The sequence below is a fragment of the Mastigoproctus giganteus genome, chromosome 3 (assembly GCF_048544385.1).
Source record: "Mastigoproctus giganteus isolate SK-2022 chromosome 3, ASM4854438v1, whole genome shotgun sequence".
NCBI lineage: Eukaryota > Metazoa > Arthropoda > Arachnida > Uropygi > Thelyphonidae > Mastigoproctus > Mastigoproctus giganteus.
Window position 1 is genome coordinate 248,322,281 of NC_143577.1, and position 20,460 is coordinate 248,342,740.

The 20,460-nt window shown below is 35.9% G+C and overlaps 1 protein-coding gene across 4 annotated transcripts in view; it reads right to left on the reverse strand.

Annotated features, from left to right (window-relative positions):
• The window catches only part of su(w[a]) (suppressor of white-apricot), a 158,599-nt gene that overhangs the window by 12,336 nt on the left and 125,803 nt on the right, over nt 1-20,460 (reverse strand). For all 4 annotated transcript variants that reach the window (XM_090369770.1, XM_090369768.1, XM_090369771.1 and 1 more), the window contains 2 exons: nt 15,263-15,529; nt 14,497-14,836 (listed from right to left, as the gene is read on the reverse strand). In XM_090369770.1, coding sequence (XP_090225896.1) covers nt 14,497-14,836; nt 15,263-15,529 — 607 coding nt within the window. The remainder of the gene's footprint in view (nt 1-14,496; nt 14,837-15,262; nt 15,530-20,460) is intronic.

The following is a 20,460-nucleotide window of genomic DNA, read 5'->3' on the forward strand; positions in this document are numbered from 1 at the left end:
AATTAAAATAATGAATTTAATCATGAAAAATGTGTGGATTTTGAGTTGAACTTTGGCCCTCTTCCAAATAAACTAAAAGGGGTATTAATTTTAAATCCCCCGCAGCGTTACAACCAACAATAAAGTCAACCGATCCTTCGCCGCTTTGAAACCTGGCATGTTTTTTTCTTCTTTCAATATGAAACTTCTTTTAGGCATTCGTTTCCACAAAAGTCCTGCTTCAGCTATGTTAAAAACTTGTTGAGAAGTATAACACATAATACCCCTCTTCAATAATTTTAACAAGTTCTTTTTTGAAAGTTTCGGCTCCTTGATCTGCACTTGCGGCTTCTCCCTGGATTTTAAATCTATTCAACCAGCCCTTACCAGTTTTAAATGGTTCCACATTTTTTTTTTTTTTTAGGCGAGTTTTCTTCAGATCATCATATAGGCTAATCTCTTTCTCTCTCTCTCTTTTTTTAATATTTAACTTAACTAAATTCTGCATTGGAATATTATCTTCAATAAAATTAAAGTCTTTCCATTTCAATCCTAATAGCCGGCCTAGTCCTAGTTGCTTGCAGTGGAACAGCTATCTTTCCCGCTGCAAAAATTAATTCTTTATTTTTTTATAATTGTTCTTACAGTTAAAGTTGCAAGTCCTAAATTATGGCACACATCCGTTTGTCGTTCACCAGAATCGATTCGCTTCAAAACGTCTAATTTAATTTTCAAATTCAGTCTTTTTCTTACATTTATAGTCTTCGTACTGCGCCCAGACGTTGTTGCTTTTTTATTCCTATCAGTCATTATTAGCTCTTCGAAAATGTAACTGCGTTGGTTTAATTAATTACGATACAATGTTCAAGTAAACTTTCCGTTACGCACGATGTCTAATACTCTACTGAGTGATGACTAGACTTCGGATAAATGCATATAACGCAAATATTACAAGCAATATACTTGATCATTTTTTAAAATGTTGATCTCGGAACTACACAACAAGTCACTGTACTGAAACTAAATTAGTGTGCGAGAAAATTTCACTGAGCGTGGGAAACGTTTTAATGCTGTTTTGCTATTCATTTTCAAGCTATCGACTCCATCAAATGAAACGATTTCGTTAATATGTCAAAAATGTAATCTGTAAAAGAGCGTTATAGTGATCTGTGACAGCGTTATAGTCAGATACGGGTTATAATATAAGAACAGCGTTATAGCGAATCAGCGTAAAGCAAACCGCATTATAACGGGGGCCTGCTGTACAACATTGTAATAAATAAAGGGAAGCATTGTATTGGACACTTGAATAGTGCGTGGCAAGTTTTTTCGTTTTTTATCTATCGCCATACTTTTTACATAGGTTGCTGAACATTTTTCGATACAGTAAGCCCCAACTTACACGACTTCGGACTTATGTAAATTTTTTTTCACCCATTTTTTTTTTTTTTTTTTTTTTAGGATCATAAAATTTAAAACAAACAAAAAAAATAATAACCAATCAATAACGATGATCACGGCACACACAAATTGCACAAGTGATATACAGAGTAACAAGCAAAAAAACAGGAAAGAAGAGAAGATTCTTAAAATTTATTTATATATATATATATATATATATATATATATATATATATATATATATATACAGTGAAACTTCCCTTTAACGGACAGCCATGGGGAACGAAAATTTGTCCGTTAGAGAGAAGTGTCCGCTAACAAAAAGTCTGAGGGAGAAAAAAAAAAAAAAAAAGAAAGAAAGAAAAATCGTTAAACGTTTAATGTAAAATTAAATTATATTATATACAGATTTTGTACAATATTTTTGTAAATAATATACATACAATTGTGCTATGCATATTATGACTTTATCTTAAGAAAAATACGTAGAGTAATCACTTATTTTCTTCTGCACCTTCTTCCGGCTGATAATTTTGTTTTCAACATTTGTTTGGAGTGAAGAAACCATCGAAAGTCCTTCAGTATCTTCTTCAGCGGCGAAAAACATTTTTAAATGATTCATTTGTATGAGCACTTCTATTTTCATCGGTGGTTCGTCGTTAATATATTCTTCGACAGAATGACCTCCTTCCATTTCTTCATCCTCATGAGGAACTTCTTGAAAAATATCGATGATAATGTCGTTGATATCTAGAGCACCGTCTTCTGTAGTGAGGTTCGAGTCTATATCTTTGTAGCCAGGGTCACTAATAGCTGAAGTATCGTACATTATCAATAGATGTTGAAGTTCTTGTTCTTGCTCCACATTGCTGTTCACAACTTCAATTTTTGCATTTGAGAAGCCAGACTTTACAAAACAGTTCACGGCAGTTTGTTTTCTAATTGCATTTACTGAAGAGGAAATCCATTGAATCGCATCTAGGATGCTGAGTTTCTTTGCAAGGTCACTGGCACATGTTACATCGTTCATGTTTGCAATGAGATGTCTTAAAACACGTTTTCTGTAGTGAAGTTTAAAATTTTTTATTATCCCTTGATCCAAGGGCTGACACTCTGCAGTTGTGTTTGGTGGCAGATAAACGATTTGAATGTTTGACAATTCAATGTGCGGGTGAGATGCAGCATTATCCATGAAAAGAATAATTTTTCTGGTTTGACGAATCATGTTTTGGTTAAAGTGACTTATCCATTCGCTCATGATATCTCTTGTCATCCACTCTTTTTTATTAGACTTCCAGTCAACATTCAAAAGATTCAACTTTATGCCCTTGAAACATCGAGGATTTTGTGGTTTTCCTATAACAAGAGGTTGTTCAAAGTCTCCCAGCATATTTGTACACAATAGAACAGTCAAGCGTTCCTTAGAAATTTTTCCGCCCTGGCACTTTTCGTTTTTTAGACTCGTTTTTTCAGGAAGAGCTTTAAAAAACAACCGTTTCATCACAGTTGTAAATATCCTTAGCTTCAAAATCACGACATAAATCTTCCAATTTGACGGCCCACTCTGTGACAACCCCAGTATCAACAGATCCACCTTCACCACTTACGGTTTTCCAAGAAATTTTATGCCGAGTTTTGAACTTGTCTAGCCATCCCTCAGAAGCTTTGAACTCATTTACTCCCATAGATTTCGCAACCTCCAAAGCCTTTTCCCTAATAATAGGCCCATTAATGGGAATTTTTTTAGCACGTGAGCGACAAAACCACTCATACGTAACATTGTCAATTTGAAGTCCAACGGTTTTTGGGAATAATTTTTGAACCTGATCATTTCCGTGTTCCCAAAATTGTTTGAGCAGTTCATTTTTTCCCTTTAGGATGTCGCTTACCTGCGTCTTCCCGATTTTGAATTTTGCAGCGAGATTGCGAACACTTATTTTTTTTCCAGTCATATGCATTAATGAGTTTGACTTTATCTTTTAAAGTTAAATGTTTACGAGAAGACATTGTGCACTTCACATGACACTGAACAAAACTGAAAACTGAAACTCAAAAGACGAAAGGCCAACAAAATTCCCCCCACCCCTGCACACGCCGAATTCATCAGAAGTTTTACACGTGCCTTAAAATTCTTGAAAAAGGGTTTAGAACCGCGACGTAAACCTTGATAAAATTCAGAGAATCGGAAATAGAAAATAAACACACGATTCAGGCAATACGTGGAAGAAAAGTTTCCACGTATTCAGGCAATACGTGGAAGAAAAAGGGCGGTGAGCTCTCCCGCAGTCCGTTACGGGGAGATCAAATTAAGTGCTAATCTAAACGAAACAGTGCAGATTGCCTGTCCGTGTCCGTTACAGAGAATGTCCACTAGACAGAAGCTGAAAACACGTTAAAATCAATGGAGGTGAGTTGGGGAATTTGAAAATGTCCGTTGTAGAGAGGTGTCCATTAGGAGAAGTTTCACTGTGTGTATATATATATATATATATTTTTATATGACTGAAGATTTCAGTGAAGGGGACGCACACATTTCACCATAATAACGTAAAAAACCCCAGAATTCCAGCTACTGGTATTATCACAAATGCAATAAAATCGAGTTTACTACCCGGTTATAATAGATTGCGCTAACAGAAAAGCCCAATAAACCAGAAAGTGCAAATTGTTTTTATAGCAGTGACCTCCAGGAATGTGCTTTAGTAAAATATCAGCTCGTGTGGGGGTGATAATAGTGAGTTTTTGCCTTAACCCTGTGAAGTTCTTTTCAGAAAATTTAATTTTGACTGTTATCATGGTGCCGACTAAGAGAATAAGTGACAGTGGTACTAGTCAATCTATAAAGAAAAGGAAGGTGATTGAGTTGGATCAGAAAATTAAAATAATAAGGATGTATGAAAATGGCCAAACATCAACAAGTATCACACTGAATTCAGATTTGTCAATAATAATATAGTAGCAATATGTTATTAGTCATTCCCAAGTTACATAAATAAAAGTTGACTTATGTAAGAAGTCTTGGAATGTATCTCTTGCATGTGTTGGGTACTTCTGTATTTTTGGATTAACCGGGAAATCGATTATCCTGGATTTTTTTTTATTATCTATCCCAGAAAATCAAGAGTCTACTGTATATTATGAGGAAAGTGGCTTGTTTCCCCTGTGAAGCAATGTTTATTATTCCATATGCCACATTTATTATTCCATTAAAAAATTTTAAGCAGCCCAGCTGATTAGGCACTTGCTCTGGAGCAGAGACCCAAGTTCAAAACCACAATAAAATATTTTTAGGCTGACTATGGTATCCAGTGGCCAGTGTGCACGACCACAAATAAGGAAGTTCTGGGTCCACACTCATATGCAACCATGAAAATTGCATGGCTTGTGAACTGTGAGCCAGAAAAATTCTCTCTTCTTAAACCAGTGGCCCCAAAGCTTGCTACAAAGATGATGGAGCCTGGTCCAAGAGGTCTAAAACTTTAATTCTTTAGTTCTGAAAAATAAGTTTTTGGCTTTTACAAATTCTGCTTGGAGTGCAGCAATGCCTGACTTTTTACTAATGGACTGCAATGCTTATTAAATGTAGTTACGAATTTTGAGAAAAATGTGAAAATTAAAAAAAAAAATTTTTTTACAACTATTATTTTCAATGAAAATAATAGTTATAAAAATTATTAGTTGAAAAAATAACTGATTAATTGCTAAAAAACAAGAAAAAAGAAACATTAAGTTAGTCTCTTCAATTTTCAAATTTATAAAATCTTACACAAATGAAACTGAAAGGTGTTCATGCACCTCTTTCAGTTTCAATTTCTGCTTGAAATATGTCAAGCAGAATTATAAGGATACCCCAAGGCTTATTAAGTGTAACTTTATATGTTTAATATTAATTTAAAAATTCAGATTTAATGTGTATATTTCTAACTATTGTGTATTTTTTACTATTCTCCAATGTGCATTTATACACAATGACTGGAGATGTAATATAATATGTTTTGTACATTGTAATGTTTTAAAGTCATGATTCAAATAAACTATTTTCTATAATAATTCAAACATAAATGAATAGTGCAGGCAGTTCTCGCTTTACGAGTTCTCGGGTTTACGAGTTGTTTTCCCCAAGTATCAACAAAATTGAAAATATGAACATTAATTGCAAAAAATGAATGTTAAACATTCATAAACACCGCATTTCAAACCACTATGTGTAGCTATAGAATGAATAGTACAGGCAGTTCTCACTTTACGAGTTCTTGGGTTTACGAGTTTTTTTCTCCCAAGTATCAAGTATCAACAAAATTGAAAATATGAACATTAATTGCAAAAAATGAATTTGAAACATTCATAAACACCACATTTCAAACCATGTGCGTAGTTACAGAATACAGTGTACCCAGCTTTACGATATTAATCCGTTCCAGAGACGACATCATATTGTTAATATATCATAATGTGAACCCAATAACATGTTTTTTGGTAATTGGTTCAAGATCTCAGAAGTTGAAATTTTAGCTGTATGATTAAGCTATTTATCTCTCTAAAATGTCATTTTTAAGGTCACGAGCATGACCCTAAGGCCATATAAGAGGTCGTGAACATGGTTTGTAAATTGTATTAGTTACCAATTCATATAATTAAAATGCACTGCACTTTCATCATTATCATATGTTCTGTTATAAGAATCAATTTTGTGATATTTTTGTGATATTTTTAGAAAAATATCACCTTTGTGATATTTTTCTAAAGCACATTTCTGGAAGTCACGACCATAAAACAATAAAAACAATTTGCACTGTCCGGTTTATTGGGCTTTTCTGTCACTGCAAGCAATTATAAACGGGTAGTAAACTCTATCTTCTTGCATTTGCGAAAATACCGATAGCTGGAATTGTGTGTTTTTTTTACGTTATTATGGTGAAATGTGTTTCCCCTTTACTGAAATCTTCAATCGTATAAAAAAACAAATAAATTTTCAGAATCTTCTCTTCATTCCTTTTTTTTTAAGCTTCATAAACTTGTTATGAAGTTTACATGTTACTCCACGCTAATCATGTTAGTTGCAATTTGTGTGCGCTGCTAAAAAATGCTTATGCATGCAATCGTGAAATTTATAATTAAAAGAGATCATCTTGGAAACAAATGCCTCTTGAAACATTTCTGAGGAGATGACTCCTTGTGCAAACAAACCAACGAGTGCCAAGGCAATAATGATTGATCAACGAGTGTGCATTTAGTCGATGATGATGAAGAATAAACATTCTTTATCATTTGTAAGTCATAAATAATTTCTCTATTATAATTTGTTGATTTTACAGGCTACGTTTTCATTTCTTTGGATAAATCAACCATTGTTTAAACAAACTAATTAGTTAACTAATTTCATTGTTGAGAATGTAACCCATATTTTAAACTTTATGTCTATGTGAAATAAATTCCCTCTTTACACGCGCGTGCACTAGGAACGAATTAACTCCTAAAGTCGAGAACAACCTGTATCTATATGTAGATTTTAACTATCAACTGTAGTGGAGATAGCTGAGAAATATCTGAGAAACACAATAACATCTGGCCTGTCACCTGACCTTTTCATGAATTCCAAGAAGAATAAAGCACTTACAAAAAAATTAATGGATTTCTAATTCACTAAAATTAAGTATTATACCGACAAAATGATAACTTAACATTCACTAGATGGTTTTCTCCCATAAAGTGAAAAGCAAAAATTGTAACACTGATGGTTTGATTTGATTTGTTATGGCACCCTTTTTTGTGTGCAATGGCAAGAAAACATTAACACTCCATTTCCAAAACCACTCAAGTAACTCTACATGTGTAATTATGAAAGTACACAGGGTTTTAATCACAAATCTTGACCAGCTATTAATGCACAATGAATACTGTATTTTTCTGAGGGTTCTGTTAGACAAGGTGTGAATTCAATTCAATATGTACACAATCACAATGAATGCACAAACTTTCCTGGTCCACTGTAACGAAAATAAACTGCAGTTTTTAATTAATCCAACACAAGGCATCTAATAGACTCCACCTCTCTAAATTTGGGAGAGGGATCATCCTTACATATGTTTCAACACGAGTTATTTCTAAATGTTGACAATATTACAGAATATTTTTTTTTTTTTTTTTTTTTTTATGAAAACCCCAAACATGAGAGGTATTAGAACCTATAGTAGTTAGTACCTTGCTTGGGTGGAGGTTGAGAGGACGAAAGATATTTGTTGACATTAGACTTGAACTGTAGACTGTAATTTTCAGGAAATATGTATAAAGGAAAGTTGTTCCAGAAAACGGCAGTTGAATGAATAAACGAGGAAAATGAAAAGTTGGTTCTGTGAGTTTGAAGTTGGACAGCAAATGGATGCTGGCTGGTGGCGGCACATGTTCGGACTGTTTTGAAAGAGAGAGAGAGAGAGTGGGAATTATAGAAGCCAATTCAGAAGAACAGTGCCCATGGAAGTATCTGTAGAAAAGGCATGCAGCAGAAACAGTAAGTCTATGAGACAGCAAGTGCAGAGATTCTGTTAGAGATGAGTCATCAATTAATCTGAATGGAATCTAGAATCTGAGTCTGAATGGAATCTAAAAACCTGAGAGAGATTTTGGGGGCACCGCCACAGATATTGGAATAATATTCCATGGTAGGGCACATTTGAGATCTGTACAGAGTGAATAGCTGTTTGGAAGAAAAGTAATGCCAAGAACAAAAGAGAAAACCCAGTTTTTTAGATGCAGAGGAAGCAATATTTGTAATGTGCATATGCCAAGAGAGATTAGAAGTCAGGATAACCACCAAAAGAGATATCACCTTGTCTAGAAATCTGAGTGTAACCAAAGATAAGCATTGGAGCAGAAGAATCCTTTTTGTGAGATATAAGAAAGGACTGAGTTTTAGAAGGATTAAAATCAACTAAATTGTCTTTGCCCCACTATAAAATTGCCTGGAGATTGGCATTTAAGGAATTGGTAGCAGATATTCAGAAGTTGAAGCTGATTGAGTAGGGCAGGGTTTCTCAAACTGGAATGCAATGTGCTATCATCGGCAAAACTATGGATAGGGTTTCTAGTCAAAGAAACCCTATCCATAGTTTTCCTCTGTATATTAATGACAAAGAAGGTCATTAATATACAAGAGGAAAAGAGTGGTGGAAAGAACTGAACCTTGGGGAATACCAGCATTAATGGAGAAGTTAGAAGCCAGAGTGCCATCTACCAGCACCCTCAGTGAGCAGTCAGAGAGAAAACTGGATAACCAATTACAAAAAAACAGTTGGCAAACCATAAGATGGAAGTTTGTTTAGAAGACCTTTGTGCCAAACATGATCGAAAGCCTTTGAGCTGTCAAGAGTAACTGCTTGTGTTTCACCAAACTTTTCCATTGAATTTTTCCATAAATGGGTAACATAAGCCAGAATATCACCAGTGGATTGGCACTGATGGAATCCATACCGGCGATTGATCAGACAGAAGGTTTCTAGATAGTTTAAAAGTTGCCGGTTAATTATTTCATCCATTACTTTAGAAAGAGTAGAAGTAATTGCAATGGGACGATAATTGGATGGGAGGAATTTATCACCCTTTTTAGGAACTGGCTGGATATAAGCAAATTTCGAAGCAGAAGAGAAAACACCTTTGGAATAAGAAAGTGAAAAAAGGCAGCAAAAAACAGGAGTAAGTTCAGGAGAACAGGTTTTGAGTACAAGTGGTGAAATACCATCAGGACCTGGAGCTTTCTTAGCATCAAGATTCGTCCAAATCCTTCTGACATCCTTTTGATGGAAGACCACAGGAGACATTGAATGGACCGTGTTAGGAATGGTGTTAATACATGAGTTGGAAGAAAAATGGGATGCCAGCAAGTCAGATTTATCCTTGGCTGAAGTGACCACAGAGCCATCTGGTTTTGACAGAGGTGGGAAAAAGTTGCAGCCAATAGCTTTGGCAAGAGACTAGAATGCTCGGCTACCATTAGGGCAAGAAGCAAGTTTTCTACTCTTAGTCTGTTCAAAATCTAGTTTGGACTGATTAATACCTGCTTTACAATTGTTGAAAGCTTTGGTGTAGGCAGAAAATGGAACTGAAGAATTGGAAACAAGCCGATTACAATATGCAACATTCTTCTTGAACAGCCTTAGCACATTTATTGGAAAACCAAGGTTTAGATAAAGGATGAGATATCAAAGTGGAGTGTGGAATAAAGAATTCCATTCCTACAAGAATAATTTCACTGACACGATCTGAGCAAACATTAACGTCAGAAGTTTTGAAACAGAAATCCAACCAAGGAAAAGAAGAAAAGAAATCTCGCAGGTCATCCCATTTTGGATTCTTGTAATGCCAAACAATACGAGGTTGGGAATAGCCATGAGATAAAGGCTCCATTGGAGAAAAGACAATCACCAAGTTGTGATCTGAGGTGGCTAAAGGACCACTCACCTCGACCGTGTACTTAGAAGGGTTGTTTGTGAGAAACAGATCAAGCGTGTTGGCTGTATGGTTAGGATTGTCTGGTATTCTTGTAGGTAAATGAATAATCTGTGCAAGATCATTAGAAATTGCAAAGCCTCAGCATCTCGACCACCTGGGTTGGTATGACTAGAAAACAGATGCCAGCTGGAGTTGTGAACATTAAAATCACCAAGGAAAATTACCTCACTGCAAATAATTTGGGCAACTGAGATGAGCAGTGGTTGAATCAACCGATAACTGAAATTCTGTCAGAAAAAGTACATGGCATTTGGCAGACTGTAAGTGGAAATGGACATCGTTGAGATTAGAACTAAGACCACATATATCTGTGAAATGAACCAGGAAATGTGTTGGAGGTTTAGATCTTTTCACAGATAAGCTTGCTCTATTACTTTGACAATTCATGGTGTATTCAATAGTAAGAAGAAGTGTGGGGGGGGGGGGGAGACAACATGCTGTATGAAGTAATGAAATTTTTGGATGTGGCGTACACATGGTAAGAATATTCCCAGATCCTTGACATAAGGTGGCCTCGACAATGCCTCCCCACATACATACTACTCTGACTCCCTCCAGTCACCCTCTGGCAGAGTAGAGGTAGCATGATTATACACAAGCTGATCCGGAAGTCTTCTACAGAGTTACCAATAGGTTCAATCCAGTGGAAGAGATGGGGAAGGGTTGACTGAAACTTTGCTCTGGAGACTAAATATGGGTTTCACCACTTCAAGCCTCCAATAAGCAAAGTGGTGGTATTGCACATGCTGATGAGAGTCATCTACCCTCTAGTACTGCCTGGTAATGTAGAGGGGTGGCATTCTTTGTGGTGTGGGGCACCACACCTCAACCCTGCTTTCACTGGTTCACACCTGGGTGGTCACCCGCAGTGTGCTTGCACAAGGGAGTTATACCCAGTCCCACCATCAGTCCATTACTAACAGTCCCAACATCATGAAGGTGCAAACAGAGGATTTGGCTATCACAGACTGTCTGGACTTTGCGCCGAAATTGGCCCTGACTTGAGTGTCACCCGAATATCAGTTCCATCAGCGTTTTAGGCTCCTAGGTAGCAAGTACAGCTTGTCTGACATATCTGAGAGAATGTCTGCGACAACCTCAGGGACCTTTTGCTTTAAATTTATTACTGATTAATGAGAGGTTAACTGTTTAGTCTGAGTCTAATAACTGTAACAGAGAGAGAGACTGTCCAGCAAGTGATAGAAGTTAAGGTACAAATATAAGAATAAGTAAAAAAAATATGGACCACAAGAAATTAAAAAAATTTTTTTTTTTAAAATAAATAAATAATAATAATAATGAATAAAGTAAATAAGGAATGGGATAAACTATAAGTTATAATTAATAAAAAACATTTTAACAAATAATGCTAGAAATTACATTTTACTGATTTTACAAATTAAAAATATAATTTGTAAAATTTAATAATTAAAATATTCAAGCAGAGATGGGAACAGGGCTAAAGCAGATTCAAAGATGAAGTTAATAGTAATGTCCACATCTCTGTTCACATAAAACTATATTGTACTGCATGTATGGCTTACTACCCAAGTGTATGTTAGAAGTTGTTCTAAGATATTGTGCAGATACTATGTAATGGCATATAATTATCCAACGAAAAGTTGTAGTTTTGTTGGCAAGAGAGCAACTATAACTACCTGGTTACCAAATGATGGATGATCATTTTAGTGACAATCATGAAGTCTGAATCAAGTAGCAGAAGCCAACTGATTGATGGCTGGAGAAGTTGATGAACTTAATTTCTGGCACACCTCCTGCACTGCCTTGTGAGGGCATATTTGGATGATGAAATTTACCCACGTACAGCTCTTGAATTAGTACAGAGTCAGCCCATTTAAGCATAAAATCCCTTGCTGGGTTGGATAATTATATGCCCTGTGACTCTATGGTAACTGAGCAGGTTGTTGAAAATCCCCAGCTAACTCACTGGCTGGGACTATTCCAATCCTAGCAGGACAAGATCTATTATAGTGGGTGACTGCAGTGGGTTAATTTTTTATTGTTTTCTCTCAACAAAGGGTTAATGAAAGTTTCATAGGGAAGAGCATGCTCATTCCACCCTAAGCAGTTTTTCAGCTTAAGAAATTCTGGGTGAATTAGCATTTCTGGTTTTTGTTAGTAGTGTCAGGGTGGCGACTATTCTGCCCAAGCCTGGTCCAGGAAGTGAAGCTCCCATGATGTTCCTGTACACTGGCAACAGGCCATCTCAAAAGGCACCATGATTCCACCTCAAGGGTATAAGTGTGCACTTGGTCTCCAGGCCACATCTGCTGATTTGGACAGGAACAGAAGGGTTCCCCTCCCAGGACTGGTTTTTTCCTACACCTTGAATTGAAAATTGAGCCTGCATTTTGCAGTTGTCCTCAGTAGAAGCCAAATTTTTCTGCTGACTTCTTCCAGTGGCAGAAACTGCTATATGACGTGCCTAGCAGCATAAACATATTTAGGCGTGGGGTACATGATCTTCCCCAAATTCGAATTATGTATGTAAAAATGTGGGTAAAAAACTTAAGTTTAAAAGATTCCAAATTTGTTTTACTACAATTTCCTGATCTGTACAATTCTCTTGATCATATGCAGTACCTTGCATTTACCAACATCAAATCTTAACTGCCACTTCTAAGCCTCTCTGCCTAATTTCTGTCTTGCTGTAGTAGTATACCTTGATTCCTGTCATTAACACCCTACTAACCTTTGAAAACCTTCATCAATATTGTTGTTAACAAACACTACAAGCAGTAAGGGGCCCAGTACTAAACCCCAAGAGACTCCACTAACAACTTTAATTCAAGAAGAGCAGATGCCCACTTATAACCACCTTCTGTTTTCTGCAACTCAAACCATCCCCTTGTCCATAGTAATTTGACCTTAATGCCACACTACTCCAATTTGTACTTTTGTGTGGAACAGTGTCAAAAGCTTTAATGAAATCTAAATATGATGTCAAAGTTATTTGCATAGTTCCTTTGTTACTGCATCATAGTAACTAATCAGGTTGGTCAGACAGGATCCTCCCCCCATTAAAAATCTGCGCTGTGATTTCCGAATAATTCCATTGCTATTAATGCAATCCTGCAATACAAGCGGGCCTCGATTAACGCAATTAATTCGTCTCACGAGCGCATCGCACAAAACAGAAACACGTTAATTGAATATAATAACCAATAGGAAAAATTATAATTGGTCCTTGACCTTCTGGAATGTCCATAAAGAATTTTAAAAATACCTTTTAAATAACTTTTTAACTGTATATAATAATGTAAAAGATAATTAAAATAATTATGGAATTAAATGTTTATTGCATAAAACAGCAGTTCTTAAACTGTGCGCCGCGGAATATTTTAAATTTGAGGGAAACACAGCGATACTCGACATCTGTCGGACACCGCGCGAACTACTAGCTCGAGGTAGTTCATAGTTTCAGCATTTCTTATTAAGTTGTTTGGACCTAACTACTAAACAAAACTGTTAGATATTTCTTTTGGTCTGGGTGCGCCTTGAAAAAATTACTGAGACATTAAACTGAGAAACTTTGGGAACTTCTGACATAAAATACACAATGAAGAAATTACTGTTGTAGAAATATTTGAACAGTGCTGACTTTCTCTTTTCATCAATCAATTTCCAATAGCCGGCAACAATCTTCTCTGGGCCCTGGCGAAATAAATATCGCAGAGAACATAAAACTAAAACCTTTTGTTTCAGGTTCTATGCGATACAAAAGATTTCATCTAATTCTTTTACCGTTATCTCCTTCGCGGTAACATTTTCATCTGGCTCATTTAAAAATTTGAATTTTTAAATGCAAGTCTGCATTGACTTTATTAGCAGGAGACAAACACTTCTTCCGATGGTTGATGGAACACACCGAGGCGGGCAGCAGGCAAACGTTTGTTTATTGACTGTACGACTCGCAGTAAGCTTAACGCGCGATTCAAATCTTTTTCAACTATTGCATAAAAAAAATATCATAAAAACCTTATCTGCTTTTTGTATTACTGTTACTCTTATTCTTACTGAGTGCTTTTAGAGCTTGGTAAGAGGTTTACACTTTTGCAAACCTAATACGAGCTCCCCACAACTCCGAGTCTGTTGTTTGCACTTGATAGCAATCTACAAAAAATTCAATCTGCAATGTGATTAACACAGTAACTACAATCTGACTTATGAACAGAATGTGTGAATGTGTAAGTAAATAAAGTGCTTTTGAGAAATCTGTATAAGGTTCTTAAATTGTACACATTTTTTATTCACACTGTGGATAGCCATATAGGGTCAGAGAAGTTTGCAACTACAGTATCAAAGATTTACATCTGCAAGGTTTTTGATATACAAGAATTTTATCATATTTTAGGCATTGCATGATTTGAGCATGTGGTAACTGTACTCACATCATGACCACTCCTCAGTCATAACCAAGTATAAATATAGTTTGTTTACAAAAATAAGAAATCACATTCTTTTTATATTTTTCACAGGATTAATTTCTTCATTGCCTCATTTTCAATAATTCAGTAAAGAAGTGGGTCACCTAAGAATGTTTAATTTTTCAAACTAAAATCATTCAGTACAAAGGAACCAGGTTCTTACCTTACAGTAGGAGAGCCTGCCACACTCAAACCAATGGATAAGGCATTTGGAGAATGAACAGGATCACATTTTTGATTCTCAATTTCTTGATCAACATCAAGATCTGATCTTGGAATTGGTCCAAAAATTGGGTCACTTCTTGTATCTGGTTCTGGTTGAGGCGGAGCAAGTTCATTCAAACCATCTGTATCACTAGTAGTACTAGGTGGTGTTTTCTTAAGCATCGTAAGAAAAAGAGCAGCTTTGCGCTTCCTCTCCTGCTGCAACTGCCTTTCTCTGGATTGCTGTGCCAATCTCTCTCTAGCTGCTGCAGCCAACTTGTCTTTTAATTTTATTTTAGCTAAAAAAAATAAGAAAGCATTGTTCACTTTATTATAAAAAAACTCCTTCTTTTACCCAATAAATAGCCTTCTAAATATTCTTTTACCTCGAGTAAAAGAATATTTGTAAGAATATTATTGGTGGGTGAGATTTTGGAATTAATATAACCATAAATAAAAACAGTTGTTCATAATTTCATTAAAAAGTTCTGCTGCTCAAGTATGTTTTGATACTGTTGATACCATTAAGAGACGAGTGCATAAAAAACTCAGAGGGATAGAACTTTAGTAAAAGGCTATACAAAAATAAAACAGTTTTACTTTAGAAACTACCAGATGAGTGATTTAAATATTGGAATAATTTCAGGAGTAGGTCCCATGAATAATTTCATCAAAAGGGTATAATAAAGTATTTTATAATTATTTTATTATTTACTTGGGCATACCTAATTTTGCCTTTAGCTCTTCTGGCTTCAGCCTCTTTTTCCTTTCTTCTCCAGCAACAGGCATAAATTCTTTTACAGTACAAGATGGAAATGGTGTGTCCTTATGTTCTGTTTTGTCCTTTTCAACTTGGGAATTCTGTTCCTTTCTTTCTTCATTATCTTCATCTTCTGAATCATCCAATAATAATACTTTTCTTTTGTTCTTTTCTAGGTGAATACTGTCTCCATCCTTAGGCTTAATGGAAAAACTAATAGGCCCTTTCAAAACTAACAGAAAGAAAATAAACATGAACATACAATCATGTAACACATGTTTAGTATATCGGATGAATTAAAATTTAAGAATACAAAAGATTTATATCACACTACTGATATTATTTATTTCCTCCCCTTTTTGTTACTAATTTTAAGTTATTTGCAAAATTTGTAATGTGAGCAGACACATCTGGAAGTAATGCTTAGATTAGCAAGGGTAGGCCATTATGTTAATTTTATACGAAATTGGGTCTGTCAGAGTCATTACAACTGTTCCCCACTATAGCACGATTTACTTAATATTGATCACTAATAGCACTCTGTATATTTTGATACCTCCTCAGAAACTTGGGGTGGATAGAATCTATCCAGTTATCCTAAAGGAGGCAGCAAAGGAAGTAAGCAAACCCTTAGCCATAATTATGAGAGCTTCCTTGGACTCAGGGGAGTTCCCCATGGACTGAAGATGTGCAAATGTGGCTCCAATCCATAAAGGGGGGGGGGGGGATCAGGGATCAAAGGGTTGAAATTACAGATCTGTAAGTTTAACTTCTGTTCTGGGGAAATTAATGGAGACACTTGTTAAAGAAGCACTACAGGATCATCTAGAGTGGTAATCAATGGACACTACTCTTCGTGGGCTAATATTATTAGTGGAGTTCCCCAGGTTTCAGTGTTGGGTTCATTGTTGTTTTCTGTATTTATAAATGATATTGATGAAGGTATATCAGCTAATATTATTAGTGGAGTTCCCCAGGTTTCAGTGTTGGGTTCATTGTTGTTTTCTGTATTTATAAATGATATTGATGAAGGTATATCAGACTTAATGTCTAAGTTTGCAGACAATAAGGTTGGCAGGGTTGTTAATGACAGTATGCTACTGCAACAGAAGTTTAATATTAAAAAATGTAAAGTATTGCATATGGGTAATAGTAACCCCAGAGTAATGTACCAACTGGGTGGTACATTACCTGAGTGTAGACTCAGGGTGGTAGAGAATAAAAAAAGACGTGGGAATAATTGTGCAATCAGATATGAAGTTTTTTGAGCAGTGCAGACAGGCTGCCAGAACAGGTCACAGGGTCTTGTCAATGATATACAGGAATTTTGAATAGATAAGAAATTACAAATCATTTGTTTCCCTTTGGCCTCAACTACCTGTGAAGGCAACCTGTTCCTGAAATCAATGAATTGCTGGTCAAAAGAAAACTTCCTACAATCTCGTCTAAACATTTACCACTGTCATTTGAATTTATACCCGAGTTCTGGAATTCTCTATAACAGCGAAAATTTTGCCTTCATTCATTTTACTAACCCCTCCCAGAGCCTTATAAAACTCAATCATATCACCTCTGAGGTGTCTGGTTGTCAAGCTCTGTAGCCCACATAATTGGAGTCTTTCAAATAGTTGCTCGTTTTGCTGATCTCATGCAAGTTGCCTGTCTTTGGACCCTTTCAAGGAGTTCAATGTATTTTATTTAGATGAGGTCACCATACTTGAACACAGTACAGTCAGTCCTCGTATACCAGGATAGTTGTGTTCCTAGAAACCCTCGTGCAATGCAAAATCGTGCAATATAAACAACAGGCCCTATGGGAAAAATAGGGTTAGGTGCCAACCACCCAAGATTGAACACACATTTGTAACCAAAACATTACCAAACACAATAAATAATCGTAATAAAATACGCAGGTATTTTTTTACGACTATTACGTAATAAAATATTGCTAATGCTTTTGCTTCTATCATAAGCAAACTTGTTTTTTGTTTGATTTTCTATCCAAACAGATGACAGCCATTCCATCTCTTCCAATTCTTTGCATTTTAATCTAATGGATTTTAATTACACTCTGAGTTGTTCCTGCTATAAAAGTTGTTTTTATTTTCTCTGCATTATTTGTAATTCTCGGCGTTGCCTCATTTAGGTCGGTAACACGTGCAATATCACATGGTCTTTCATTTTGCTCAAAGCGTTTCACAATTTCATATTTTTTCTCTATCGACAGAGGCGGGCTGGCCATAAGCCTTACCGGGGAAACCCCAGTGGGCTGGAGGCCAGTGTGATTTTGGCCATAAACCATAGTATGAGGCCACTATAAATTTTCCCCGGTAAGAATTTTTGACCCAGTCTGCCTCCGTTTATCAATATTGCTTTTCTTTTTCTCTCTGAATCTTGCAGTGTCTTCACCAAGACGCTGAAGACCTTCCTTTTCACACCTTTTAAGTATTTTGCTTATTTTTAGGGAATAAAGCACAATTACAAACGAGGAGGCGTGCTTGATACACATAAACAAAGCTGCATGCGTGTAGCAACTGAATAAACAACACCGTAAAGGCAGAGATACACTATTAACACCTCACATTTTACTAAAGCACATTTCTGGGGGTTACTACCATAAAACAATAAAAACAATTTCCAGTTGCATTTCTGCTAGTGGAATCTGTTATAAACTGGTAGTAAACTCGATATAATTGCATTTGCGATTATACTGATAGCTGGAATTGCGTTGGTTTTTATGTTATTATGGTGAAATATGTTTCCCCCTCACTGATATAAAAAACATAAATACATTTTTAGAATCTTCTCTTCATTCCTATCGTGTTGTGTTTGGTTGGGGTGATTCTGCGCTCGATTGCCATTTCTTGTAAACACAAAGGCAAATCATGCACAAGCGAATTCGGTTCATGCTATATAAGATATCGTTCCCCTATTTATAAATCGTGTATGATCGAATTCGTGTAGTGTAAACACGTGTTATACGAGGACTGACTGTATTCCAATTGCTTTATACAGTGAGACTATGACCTCTCTATCTCTACAGAATAATGTTCAATAAATAATCGATAGGACACCATGGACATTCCTAATTGCCTGTTTACAATGTTCAGAGGTAACAAAAGTCAGACTAACTAGTCTGTAGTTACCAACTTTGTTCTGAGTACCACCTTCTTGTATTGATGATACGTTGTCTTCAATCCAAAGTAATTTCTCCTGAGTTTAACAATGCCCTTGTAATTAACTTCAGTGGTTCAACACACTCCCTGATGGCCTCCCTCAAAATAACTGGATATATGTCTCAACTTCAGGAGCCTTACTTGCCTTCATGCTCGAATATTTTTCTAATAAACAGTTATCTGTAATTTCAAAATCACTAATATCATATGACAGCCTCACTCGCTCAGCCTCTTCTCAGCATGAAGAGTCTTTCTTCGGTTAAGACATGTTTAATTCATCCACAACATCAGCTGGGTTGTCAAAGACTTTCTCAGCTGATGTACCCCAGTGCACAAGGGTCCAATGTGATTCACTTTTTTTCTACCTTGTATTCACATACATAAAAAATTCATTGTCCCTATTCTTTGCTCTCTCAGCCAGTGCTTTCAAATGCTGTGAACTGCACCCTGAATGGAAAATTAAATTTGAGAGCATCAGATATTTTTGTTTTAATAGGGCCTTTCAGGCATTCAAACATCCCAAGGCATTTGGAATGAATAGTGCTATTCTGAAGGGAACAGCATACAACAGAGTCTACAGCTGTAAAATGCTATGATCATTCAGTACTAAATAGGTGGAAAATATATTAAAATTGTCATTGTACCATTTCTTGCATATTTCAAAAATATACAACACTATACATCTTCCGACCCAACTGTGTTATTGGAAAGGGAACACCTGCTCAGGATTTCTCTTTGGCCGAAGTTTATTGAAGTGTTGTTTATAAAACTTCTCTTTAGAAAGTAATGTTTCCTTTTAGCTAAAGAAATGATATTTCCAGTTTAGTTTTGGCTTACATATTGTTTATATGCATTTTGTGTCTGAGTGATTTTAGCTTATCATGTAAGCAGGTAGTATTAAAAATGTGAAAAACTACAGAAAAACATTTCATTGGAACTAAATTCAAGAATTCTTGTTTGTTGCTGCAACAGCCGATGTTGGCAAGGTGTTCTGAGGGAAGCAACATTTCAAATGAGCGAGAAGATAAAGCTAGGAAAACAAGCCTAAATAACTTTAAGGGGTGTGTCAGGGTAGTAAACTATGGAAGAATACTTAGTCTTAACTTAATAGAAGTTAATAGAAGTCATTGCAGATGACGTAAAGACTGGTAGAGTTGTTAAGACAATACTTAGTCTTAACTTAATAGAAGTTAAGACTAAGTATTGTCAATAGAATGTCTGAATTTGACTAAGAGTTGTCAATAGAATGTCTGAATTTGAACTCAGATTCAGACATTCTATGCTGAATCTGAATTCAATAGAGCATAATAGGGCTAACAGAGATGTGCTGCCAACAGGAAATTGAGGGCATGTTCCACCATGGTATGTATAATGTATTTAGGAAAGATAAGGAAGACACAAGGAGCATGGGACCAGGCTTTTTCTGTGTCTGAAGTTGTCTGCCAGCACAGAATCTGTGTGGTATAAATTATTTGAAAGCAAAAGTATAATGAGAGTGGGGGTAATCTATAGACCAGAAGATTGTGAAGAGTGTGACAAGAGTCTTTACATCCAGATGGAATGGGCAAGCAAGCATGAATATCTTAATACAGGTGACTTCAATCTGTCCAAGGCTGATTGGAATAAGTGGGAAGGAAACTCATCATGGGGAAACATTTTTTTAAATAAACTAGATGATCATTATTTGTACCAGCACATTATAGAAAATACTAAGAGTGAGAAATCTTGACCTCATCATTACTCACAAATCAGAGGGCTTAAAGTTAAGGAACTTGAAGGTAGTGATCATACATTAATCAGTTAGAAGATGATCAGAAAAAGATGGCATGGGATAGTTACAGAGTGTTGAAAAGTACCGAAGCCTGCAAAAGGTACAAGTGATCTGTAATAGTACCACAAATATGGTCAGGGAGGCCAAGGCTGTGTATAAGGAAGCAGACTAAGAGAGCAAACGATGGGGAGAAGGAATTTTTCATTTATGTGAATA